This window comes from Myotis brandtii, unplaced genomic scaffold (assembly GCF_000412655.1).
Source record: "Myotis brandtii unplaced genomic scaffold, ASM41265v1 scaffold587, whole genome shotgun sequence".
NCBI classification, from domain to species: domain Eukaryota; kingdom Metazoa; phylum Chordata; class Mammalia; order Chiroptera; family Vespertilionidae; genus Myotis; species Myotis brandtii.
In genome coordinates, this window is record NW_005370207.1 from 682,279 (window position 1) to 694,888 (window position 12,610).

Here is a 12,610-nt window from a genome sequence, read left to right on the forward strand (position 1 = left end):
TGCCGGCCTGGTCACCCCACACAGCCTGCTGCTCAGTCATTTGGTCGTCCCTCACTAACCCCCCTGGCAGCCTGGTCATCCCACACAGCCTACTGTTCAGTCGTTTGGTCATTCCTCACTACCCCCCTGCTGGCCTGGTCACCCCACACAGCTTGTTCAGTTGTCCGTTCGGTTGCGATGGCCCCTGGCTCTTTATATATAGAGATACTATTATAAACATTATGTATGGAATTATGTGTACACATTATGTATGGAATTATGTTTTCAATTCTCTTGTAAATCTACCTAGGAGCAGAATTGCTGGGTCATATGGTGACTCTATGTTTAACTTTAAAAAAAAAATAACGGAGGGTAATCTTTTTTAAAAAATATATTTTTATTGATTTCAGGGAGGAAGGGAGAGAGAAAGATAGAAACATCAATGAAGAGAATTACTGATTGGCTGTGGTTCGAGCTTGCAACCAGGGCATGTGCCCTTGACCAGAATCAAACCTGGGACTCTTCAGTCCATAGGCCGACACTCTATCCATCGAGCCAAACCAGCTAGGGCTATGTTTAACTTTCTGAGGAACTGCAGACTGTGGCTGCACCAATTCTTTCACATGAGCAAAAAATAAACTTCTCTGCTGCTTCAACCAGTGATCTTTTGAATTTTGATGTATGTACAACTAAGCGTTATTATCAGTCCTCAGTATTTTGGAAATGGGTACATATGCTTTAAGATTTTTAAAATATTTTTTATTGATTTCAGAGAGGAAGAGAGAGGGATAGAGAGATAGAAACATCAATGATGAGAGAAAATCATTGATCGGCTGCCTCCTGCATGCCCACACTGGGGATCAAGCCCCCAACCCAGGCATGTGCCCTGACCAGGAATCGAACCATGACCTCCTGGTTCATAGATCAACACTCAACCACTGAGACATGCTGGCCATGCTGGGTACATATGCTTTAATTGCCAGGTGTTTCTCATCTGCCCAATAAGACTGGAAGCAACTTGAGGATGTTCTTATCATTCTGCATCTATCAGAGAACCAAGTGTGGTGACATGCCACAAACAGAATTACTTAAAGTACTTCGGGATATATGCATGGATGTGGGGGCTCATAGTAAGTCTAAAGAACATACGGAGAATCAACATCCCTCGCTCTCTGTGAGTAGTGAGAATGTCATTTCTACACCATCAGTCACTGAGCTACATCTTCTAGTTTACCTTTTTAATTACAGGACATTTTATGTTTACTGTTGAAATTTATATGGAGAGACACTAGGTGTTGCTGCTTTACCAGGAAAAAATATTACAAGAGATTATCCAGTAGTACCATAAACCTTTGTTCAAGGAGTGAGGAAGAATTCTGATTTTCCATTTACCAAAGTTCTTTCCAGATAGAATATTTTCAAAATATATATGGTGGCAGGCAGCATAATACCCCAGTACATATGCTCATGTCCTAATCTCTAGAACTTGTCATGTTGTATGGCAGAAGGGAGTTAATAGCTAACTTGAAAACAGAAAGATTATCCTGGATTATCTGGGTGGGTCTAATGCAGGGGTGGGCAACCCCTGGCACGTGTGCCAAACATGGCACGCCAGTAACTTTTGCTGGCACACGAAACCCTCTCTTATAATCTTCCATTTACAATTTTTTTCTTAATATCGACTTTTTTATTTTTCAGATAAATTCAGTGTAGGTGCATCTTAGATAAATAAATAATTTTACATAACAAGTTATCTTAAAGACCATAGACATGGATTGACGAGAGAGGGGAAGAGCAATTTCTATGCCTCTGCCTTAACTCTCCCTGCCTTCCTAGATCCGACCAATGTTTTGGTTTCATCCACATACACTTGTGAATCTTTGTTCTCAGTGATGAATTTTGTTAAGTCTCGTAATAGGAGTAGCCTGACGGATGAAAGTAGTAGCTCGTGCATATCTCTGAAGGTCACGAAATATAAACCTGATGTAAAATCTCTGTCATCAGTGATGCAGCAGCAAAAGTCCCACTGATAATATCAAACGGAGTCATAAAGTTTTCTGTCGGACTATCAGTGTACATGTATACATTAAAAAATAAATGTATTTTTCATCATCATATACTGTGTTTTTGTCACTCAGTAACACGTTCTCAAAAAATTAGGGTTGGCACGCAGAAGAATTTTGAGTCAGAGATTTTGCTGGTTTTGGCACGCACTCACAAAAAGGTTGCCCACCCCTGGTCTAATGTAATCACAAGGATCCTTAAGAAGGAAGAGAGAGAGTTAGAAAAAGATGTGACTATGAGAGAGATGTAACATTGATGGCTTTGAAGATGGAGGAAGGGGACCAGGAGATGTGGAGTAAGCAGCTGCTAGAAGCTGGTAAAGACAAGAAAACAAAATTTTCTCCTTAAGCCTCCAGAAGGAATTACAGCCCTGCTGGGACCTGGATTTTAGCCCAGTGAGACACCTTTCAGACTTTATTTTATTGATTTTTTTTACAGAGAGGAAGGGAGAGGGATAGAGAGTTAGAAACATCCATGAGAGAGAAACATCGATCAGCTGCCTCTTGCACACCCCCTACTGGGGATGTGCCCGCAACCAAGGTACATGCCCTTGACCGGAATCGAACCTGGGACCCTTCAGTCCGCAGGCCGACGCTCTACCCACTGAGCAAAACCGGTTAGGGCACCTTTTAGACTTTTGACCTCCAGAACTGTAAGGTAAATTTATGTTGTCTTAAAGTCACTATGTCTGTAGTAATTTGTTATGGCAGCAATAGAATATCAATAGCTCTGGCCGGTTTGCTCAGTGGTTAGAGTGTCAGCACGAGGACCGAAGGGTCACAGGTTCGATTCCTGGTCAAGGGCACATACCTCAGTTGCAAGTTCAATCCCCAGCCCCGGTTGTGGCACGAGCAGGAGGCAACCAATCGATGTGACAACTAAATGCCATGTGTGATCCTAGACAGGATCCTATATTGGGGGGGCCTGGGGGGGCCAGGGGGGATACCATAAAGCATAGTGTTAAGTGACAAATAGGAATGCAGATGGTGGATTGTATTATAAAATTATACAAAGTTGGAATTTTCAGTCTGTTGTCCCTTCATTCAGCTACTTATAGAGCACTTAGTATGTGCCAGTTTATAAAAAGTCCTGATAGCACAAAGATGAATGGAGCCAAGGGACATGACCTTGAGAGATTTATAAGATAGTCAAGGAGACAGAGAAGTAAATTTAAAAATGGAAGTACACGAAATCACTCAGGTTCCATCCCCAGTCAGGGCATATACAAGAATCAACCAATGAATGCATGAATAAGTGGAACAACAAGTCAAGGTTTCTCTTTATTATAAAAAAAATCAAGATTAAAAAATAACTCATATTCACATAAAATCATACCAGCCTTCAAATTCATTCTTTCAGATATGAAAGAAAATATTTAGTCCCTCAGTGGTCGCCCATAGGGATGGACAAGTTTACACTAAGCCAGAAATGGTCTCCTTGCTAAAGTCAAGGCACAGGGTCATTGGCCTTACGCGGGCCACTGGCCTCCAAGTGGCCTTCGCTTTTCTGGGCTCCCTGGATTGCAGCCTGGTCAGAATCGTTGATATTTAGGTGATCCAGGAGATCTGGGTCCCAGGGAAAACGGGCACTTGTCACACTCACATAAAACTGACTTGTAACAGAGTTCATGTCATAATTTTGAGAGTGAAAGAGCTCCGCTGCTAGGAAAGAATGAGGCTTCTGGGAAATCACAAGGCAGTCAGTCAGCTGCCACTGGAGAGAGGACTACCTGGACAGGGGCCCTTTCTCCTCCAGGCCAGGCCAGAAGCACAGCCCCTACGTTTCTCAGAGCCACGCATCAGTATTCTACGTTGCCCTCTGCTGGAAGACAGCACAGACAGCAGAAAGTGCATGGGCCATGGTTGAGATCAACGTGTTTGAATTCTGGTTCTGCCATTACTGGCTCTGGGCCTTGGGCAATCCATCTCACCGTGCCTCCATTTCCTCACCTGCAAAACAGATATGCTTCACAAAACTGCTGTGAGAATTAGTAAATTACGGGAGGAAATGCAAGCCATCAGTTGTTCTTTATCCTTTTGTTTACAGCAGCATTTGTGGTTAAGAAACACAGGACCTAAATCCAGAAGAGCTCAGCCTAACTTCCAATTCTGCCACTTAACATTCTTGGGGGTGGGGGGTGGGGGTAGAGAAACACGGTTTACCACCTACTTTGCTTCAGGTGCTGTGCTGGTTCTTTATACTGTTTTTCTTTGTTCTAAAGATAATAGGTATTATTATCCACCATTACAAGAAAATTGAGTTCAGAGAGATTAGTTTATCAAGGTAATACAGCTGGCAGGAGATTGGTCTGAGATTTCAACCCAGAAAGTCTGAATCCATTTTCTTGCTCCAAAAATCATCAATAACCAGGCTGCTTGGGAGAAGCAGGGGAGGGGGTAAAAGTGACTGAAGATTGGGTAAAGTGACCCATTCACTAGGGCTCTATTTCCGATTCCCCACATTGTTTCCCCAGCTTTATTAGAGGCTATACTTGGAACACACTGTAACGATAGCTGTTACCCAGCCCTCCTTTAGTTAGAATGATACAGGTTTTAAAATTAGCACTCATGCAGCTCTGGCCAGTTAGCTCAGTTTGTTAGAGCATCAGCCCGATACAGCAAGGTTGTGGTTTCAATCCCGGGTCAGCCAATGAATGCATGGAGGGGGGAGCAACAAATCAATGTGTCTCCCTCTCTCTCTCTCTCTCTCTCTCCTCTAAAAAAAAAAAAAAAGCAATAAATTAAAATTAGCAGCCATCTAGAACTTGGGGGACAGAGTGGCTCTAGGGCCCTTATGAAGAATCAATGTTGCCTGTTCAACTCTGTAGTGTAGCAGCTTTGCTTGATTACAATTTATAGCTGGAGACCTACTCTCCATTTGAACCAGCCCAGTTCAGCTTAGATATCAGTCAGTCTCTCCATCCCTAGAAATCATCTATGGAGACAGGGCCCGACCCTCAAGTCCCAAGGAGACAAGAGCACACCGAGATTAAGCAGGCTTGGGGTTCATCAGACCGGGTTTGGACATCTATTAGTTACATGATCATGGATGGACAAATTTAACATGGGTCTCTGCTTCCTCATCTATAAAATGGGCGATAGTGACACCTGTGAGGAGTGAATGATACATGGGTGTAAATTACAGCTCAACATGGTGCTGTCACATTCCACAAGAGCTAGTGAAACAACCCTGTAGTGGCAGCTTCTCAGGACAAGGTCAAGAGCCTTAGGGTTCTGGGTAACGGATGAGCCTGGCTCTGTGCCTTGGGCAATTCCTATCACCTTGCCTCATAAAGGGCATGACAGATTCCCCAGATCAGAAGCACCCAACAGGAGAGGAGAGGGGAAAAGCAGAACGCCCTTACTGTTGTCAATCTGCCTTCCTGCCGCTCTCTCCACCCACCTCTTCTCAGGGATTCTTCTCTGATTTATGTGGTAATAGTTAAACGGGTAAGGGTCAGTCTCCTTACCTTATTGACACAACTCGTGCACTGATATTCTGGGACCGGAGCCAAGGACAACTTATTTTTCTCTGAGTCTGATCTCAATTCTTTCTCTTTTTCACCCTTTCTTTTCTACAAGCATCTAGCACAGGCACACAGTCAAATAACTGAAAAGCTTATTTGGGGGAGAGGGGCTGGGAGAGAAGGAACATGTGTGTCCTTAAGGGCAGGAAGGGACCAAGTCTTTTCATGTCAGTTGGGAGCGTTCACAGCCTTATGTGTATGGATACTTAAAATTACTCATCAGAAATTGACTTGCTTCTTTGCCTGTTTGGTATCATCTCAAAAGTCAAAAGCACAGGAATTTTTAGTCCCAGGAAAGCAACAATCATTATGGATCTTTCCATTCTGTTCAAAACCACCTAGAAATAACAAAAATAATACAGTATATCCTACATGCAAAGAGATCAGGTAATAAAATTAAGAGATGATGATGATTTACTTTAGCTTTAGATCCCGAGAAACTTTTCCAGGACACCATAAACCCTGATTTGAAGCATAATAAAGCATTCACAGATTACTTCTAAAGTTTAAAGCAGTAACTGAAAGTTCCAAGCCCACTCACTAAACCCATGAGAACATCTTTTCCCAGTATAGCTGCCGACACACAAACACATATGCATAAATCCCAGGCTAAAAAGCATTAGTGTTGTGATGGAGGCAGTTAAAGCAGGGGTATCCATCCCTAGATTCAAGCTCATAGATCAATATGATGAAATATTTCCATCCTTTTCATTTACCACTTTCATTCGCACTCTATTTGTGTCCAGATAAATATATACCATTACGGAAGCACATTCGTCAAGTTGTTCAGGTTTAATGATTCCATGGTTTGTTATTAACACTTGAACATATCACTTCTGTCCCATTAAGTCCACACTGCTTGTAGTTTGTAGATAGTCCAGGTCATCCAGTCTCCCAATCAGAACATTTTAATCAAATTCTTTTACATCTCCAACTCTCACAAAACAGCTCTATGATGAAATAACAAAAATACAGATTAGTCGTGAGTGGCAAAGCATTGGTCTTTAGGGTCCAAAGATCTCTATAACCGGCAAGAGCAGTTGGGGGGCAAAAAACAAATAGGGGAACTGACACTGTTTGAACCCCACTTTTCTGAGTCCCTTCTTTCCAGACTGCCTGAAAAATAAGCCTCCTTTCCTTAAGTGCAGAATGAATCTACTTATGCAACTTCTAATGTAAGAAACCCCACAGGAGAATGAAACATTATAGTAACACATGTGGGAAGTTGAAAACTGTGGACTGAAACTCTATTAGCTCCTTAAGTGAGTGGGCAAAATACCCTGGTGACAGTAACCATGAACACCTTAGCCAGAATGCTGTCCACGGAGCAGCAACAACCCCGGCCTGGCCTCGGCTGAACTTCTACCACTTTCCTGTGAGGGTCCCAGCAATCTTCTTCCTCTTCCCTATAAACCTCTGAGCTAATTCCTTACAGCTAGGCAGGCTCAGAGCTTCCCAATAGGACCCCTCTCTGCAAGAAGCTAGAATTCTCTTTTTCCTTTTTCTTTTTTTTTTTTTTTTAATTGATTTCAGAGAGAGAAAGGAGAGGGAAAGAGGGGTAAGAACATCAATGATGAGAAAGAATCATCGATCAGCTGCCTCCTGCACACCCCCTACTGGGTATTGAGCCCAAAATCCAGGCAAGTACCCTGGCCAGGAATTGAACCGAGACCTTCTGGCTCATGGATGGAAGCTCAACCACTGAACAACACTGGCTGGGCAGATTTTTTTCTTAATGCAAGTTCAAAATCCAGGCAAGTGCCCTGGCCAGGAATTGAACGGAGACCTTCTGGCTCATGGGTCAAAGCAAAACCACTGAGCAACACTGGCTGGGCAGATTTTTTTCTTAATGCAAGTTCAACATTAAAGAAAAGATAGCAGTCATTTACTCACAAATCGCAGGTCAACCATAGGCAGGCTGGTTAAGGGAGGGACAAGTGTGAAAGGTCTATTATAATCCCATCTGGGCCAAAAGCAGGTCACTCAGGAATTCCCTAAGATCAACCTGGTGCTCAGGGTTTTCTCTAGGGTGGTCAAAAGTGTGTTTTGTGCAGATGGATTAGGCTGTACCCAGCCCTAACTAGATCAAGCTTCCCAGTTCCCGGATGAACTATTCCTTGGCCCTCTGGACTAGTGAAGACCTGTCACAATTTCAAACTTCATGGCCCCTCTCTAGCCTGGATTTATGTCCCCAGATAATTGGAGCAGCAGTGGACCAGACTCAGATTGTGATGATGGAGAAAATAGCCGGTCCTGTGTGTGTTTAGAAACTGCCTGAACTCCCTTTGGAGTCACATTTACTCCTAGCTCTGCGCTAGGAGAACAATGTCAAAACAAAAAAAGTCTTATTTTCCAATATTTTCCTACCACTTCCCCAACTTTTACACCTCTCAATCTTAACCTCTCCCCCCCTCTCCTCCTCACACACACACACACACCCACGCTAGGAGAACAATGTCAAAACAAAAAAAAAGTCTTATTTTCCAATATTTTCCTACCATTTCCCCAACTTTTGTACCTCTCAATCTTAACCTCTCCCCCCCTCTCCTCCTCACACACACACACACAACCACCAGAAGATGTTGTCCCAACATTCCAGTATCTCTAGGGCCCATTGATAAGCAGCATTAATGGCATTTGGCAGAATACCCCACCCCACTTTGAAGACTCCTTCAAGTTCAACACTGAAGAAAAAAATGATAAGGTAAGAGAAGCGGGTTTAGTAAGATCAACGGTGCTCAGGGTTTTCTCTAGGGTGGTCAAAAGTGTGTTTTGTGCAGATGGATTAGGCTGTACCCAGCCCTAACTAGATCAAGCTTCCCAGTTCCCGGATGAACTATTCCTTGGCCCTCTGGACTAGTGAAGACCTGTCACAATTTCAAACTTCATGGCCCCTCTCTAGCCTGGATTTATGTCCCCAGATAATTGGAGCAGCAGTGGACCAGACTCAGATTGTGATGATGGAGAAAATAGCCGGTCCTGTGTGTGTTTAGAAACTGCCTGAACTCCCTTTGGAGTCACATTTACTCCTAGCTCTGCGCTAGGAGAACAATGTCAAAACAAAAAAAAAGTCTTATTTTCCAATATTTTCCTACCATTTCCCCAACTTTTGTACCTCTCAATCTTAACCTCTCCCCCCCTCTCCTCCTCACACACACACACACACACCACCACCAGAAGATGTTGTCCCAACATTCCAGTATCTCTAGGGCCCATGGATAAGCATTAATGGCATTTGGCAGAATACCCCACCCCACTTTGAAGACTCCTTCAAGTTCAACACTGAAGAAAAAAATGATAAGGTAAGAGAAGCGGGTGTAGAAACCAGAGCCTGTCTCTTCTCACGTAAGAGGCATGGAAATTTCAGGAGTCCGTGAAGATGACATCATCTCTTGCCAGAAGACCACCAGCCACCACTGGGTGGGAGGTGCATTATCACTTGTTTCTCCTCTGGACTGAAATGCAAGATAGTCAGGATGGCTGTGAGTGTCTGCTGGCGGCCCAGGCTGTCAGGCAAGGTCAGGAAGCGGTAAATGATGTTTTTGAGGTACTCCAGATTGGCTCCCTCCCGACTCTGGTCCCTGGTGTTCTTCTCAATGTGGCTCTGCAGGACTCCAACCTCCTCCCGGTGCCGCTCCCCCTCCTCCAGCAGCCGCTCCTGCAGCTGATGCACCTCCACCTCCAGTCTATGTTTCTGCTTCCTCAGGAATGTGATCTCCACCTCCTTGCGGGCCAACTGCTCAGCGTACAGGAAGAAAGTGGGCTCGTTGGCCGCAGCGAGTTGAAGCGCTTGGGTCAGGTTGTCAGGGGAAGCTACGTCAGCCGGGTCCTCAGGATCCCCGCCACCTACAGGGCTTCTGCGTCCTGGCAGCACAGAAGACAAAGCCACAGACCTCAGCTGCTCCAGCTCCAAGTCCTTCTCGGCCAGCACAGCCAGGGCCCGGTCCCGCTGCTTGTGCAGCTCCTCCTCCAGTTTCAGCGTGCGGTCCCTGAAGTCCAGCTGGCTCCGCTCCAGCTCTTGCCGGTGGTGATGCTGCAGCCGGGCCAGCTCCTGCTTCCAGTCCTCAGCCTCCTGCTGGTGCTGGCGCTCCAGCTCTTCACAGGACAGCCGCAGGGAGATATACTTCTCCTTCAGCTCTGCAAGCTGTTCCTGGGATTCCTCCAGCTCCTTGGCCAGGTTACCGTCTTTGGTGGTCTTGCTTTTGAGGACGACCTGGGCCCTCATCTTGTACCTCTCAAACTCTTCCTTCAGCTGTTTCAGCTCCTGCTGGTAGTAGAGCGCAGTAGCCTTCTCCCCATCGGCAGCCTCAGAGCTGGGCATTATCTCCAGGTTGCAGAGCTTCTCTACATCCAAGGTCACCTGGCTTTTCCTGGCCGCCACCTGCAGTAGCCTCTTCAGCTTCTCCATCTTGTCCTTGAGGACATTGACATCCAGACTGGACTCTTCTGCATGGCTGTCTAGAGGGGACCGGCTAGAGACTGCAAGAGCCAGCGTCTTGTTCTCCAGGTCCAGCTGCAGAATGCGCTCCTTCAGCTTCTGGATGGCCAGCTGGTCCTTCTGCTTGGCTTTCTCATAGGTGCCCAGCAGCTCCGACACCTCGGATATTTGGTTCTCCAGGGCTGCCACCCTCTGCTCTTCCAGCTGCGATTGCTGGCGTAGTTGATCCTCTGCAAGGGCTGTCTGTAAAACAAGGGAACAGATAGAAATCCATCCAGAAAAGCCGCGGAGCTCTATGGCAAACTCTGAGAAAGCAAGATAGGGGAGCAAAAGGTCAGGGATTGACCTGACAGGAAGGGGAACTGGGGATTTTTCTGTTGATTTGGGAGCTCACAAAAGTTCCTGTAACCTGCTAGGGTTCTGCTCCCAATCACAAGTTATACCAAACGATATAAAGAACCTCTGTATATCAGTCCTTATTCTGCTGTAGTGCTGCCACTCTCTCCCATTACACACTGAACTCACATATTCAGTATGTTATCCTTGTCTATCATGTACGTCCCCAAATCCTATTAAGAAATCAGGTGATGCCCTGGCCAGTTGGCTCAGTGGATAGAGCATCAGCCTACAGACTAAAGGGTCCAGGGTTCAATTCTGGTCAAGGGCATATGCCCGGGTTGCGGGCTCAATCCCCAGTAGGGGAAGGGGGAGGGGGGCATGCAGGAGGCAGCCGATCAGTGATTATCTCTCATCAATCATTGATGTTTCTCTCTCTCTCTCTCCCTCTTCCTTCCTTTCTGAAATGAATAAAAATATATTTTTAAAAAAAGAAATCAGGGGACATTTTTTTCCTCTTCAATATTCCTGGGAGGTTCAAAACTGAACAGAGGCACTGTAAAGGCAAATCTTTAAAGGCAAATCTTGACTGAAAGCAATTACAAGAGGTTATTTCTTCGAAGAAAATTCCCGTTGCCCTCTTCAGCCACCCTCCCTGTAGGCATATACTGCTACCTACACATAGGTATAGACCTACAGGCAAACATACTACCTTTCATTGCACAGCTGCTACGATACGCTTCACAGAGCACAGCTGGTAAGATGCCAATGCCCAGAAATTCAGAGCTGTCTGGCTCCAACCCAGCTGACACTCTTAAGCTCCACATCCTGTTGGAAGCACACTCTGTGGACACTGTCAACACCACACAGAACAGGAATTCCCAGGGGACTCGCAAATAAAACTTTTCCAACAGCATCAAAAACTGAAAGTACAGCCACTATCAAAGGAGAAAAAAAAGCCTTAATATTTCCCACTTCAGGCTAAATGATTGAAGGAGATGAAGATAATTACCTTCCTCATTTCCTGCTGCAACTGGGCCTGGAAATGGCTCTTAAGGCAGGCGGCCTCTTCCTGAAGCTCCTGCAGCCGGGGGTCTGGCCGATTCTTCTCATCTCGAAGAGCCTGCAGCTCACCTTGGAGCTCCTCCACCTCCCGGGTCAGCTGTTTAGCCTGCAGTTCAAACCCTTCCATCTGACCAGCAGCATATGCCTGCCCAGCCAGGGCTTCTCGGGCCTCTTCTAACCGAAGCTCCAAGTCTTGGCGCTGGGTTCTCTCCTCTTGCAGCAGTTTCTGGAGCTCACGCAGCATCAAGGCATGGTCACTCTGCTCTTGGGCCCGGTCGTGCTGTTGTGTGATAAGTCGGGCTTTGGTTTCTGCTATCTGCTCCTGCAGCTCCTTCAATTCTCCCTCCAGACGCTCCCTCTCCTCCTCGGCCTTTTTGCTGGCATCCTCTAAGTCCTGTTTCATCTTCTTCTTGTCAGCCAGGTAAGAAGCTTCCATGCGGGACTTCTCCTGGGTGACCGTGGCCAAAGAGCTAGTCAAAGTGGCCAACTGAGTCTTCAGCTGGTGCAATCGTTTGTCCACCTCCCCACCCGCAGCCTGTCCATCCCCGCTGCTGCTGCTAACACCGCTCTCTGACCCACTAGCCTCTTCGGACTTTGGAGGTGGTGGTCCACGGGCCAGTCTGTCATCTTCTGCCCCAAGCTCACCCTTGGTGCTAGCGAGACTGGCCGTGGTATCCAAGCTGGTGGCGGTCCCAGTGCTATCCTCGCTGTGCGTGGAGCATCGGTCATCCACGCAGTCGGGAGAGGTGTGGCCTGGCGGCTGGACACCTGCGAGGCCCACGTCCGCCTCGTGGGATACCGACAGCACCTTGATGCTGGCCTCCAGAGCCTCTTTCTCTTTCAGGAGGCTTTTATAGGCGCGGACCACATCCTTGAGCCGTGTCTGGTACTGGCTGAGCTGCTGCTTCTGGCTCTCAATGGTCTCCAGCAGGTCCCTCTTGCTCGGGCCACCCCCGAAATTCATCCCAAACTTCTCCATGAGGATTCAGAACTGGTCACGTTCCACGTCAGCGTTTGGACAACCCGGTAGAGGGTCACGAAGACGCTGGCAGATGTTGTTGTCCCCGAGGCCGCATAGCCGCTCCTCCCAGCTTCCGAGACCGAAGCGGGGCGGCGGGGCAGCCTGGCTGAGCGACCCCCCGACTCCCCTGGTCCCTGCACCGAGGGCGGGGGCGGGTCCTACCCTAGAGGCGGGGCGACGC

The 12,610-nt window shown here is 46.7% G+C and overlaps 1 protein-coding gene across 1 annotated transcript; it reads right to left on the reverse strand.

Moving 5' to 3' along the window:
• Positions 1-8,309: 8,309 nt before the first annotated feature.
• On the reverse strand, positions 8,310-12,604 carry GCC1 (GRIP and coiled-coil domain containing 1). Its single transcript, XM_005879178.2, has 2 exons — positions 11,356-12,604; positions 8,310-10,250 (listed from the first exon to the last, which is right to left on the reverse strand). Exons 1-2 carry the CDS (start codon positions 12,385-12,387, stop codon positions 8,955-8,957), a joined length of 2,328 nt encoding a protein of 775 aa, XP_005879240.1. The 5' UTR covers positions 12,388-12,604; the 3' UTR covers positions 8,310-8,954.
• Between the last annotated feature and the right edge of the window lie 6 nt (positions 12,605-12,610).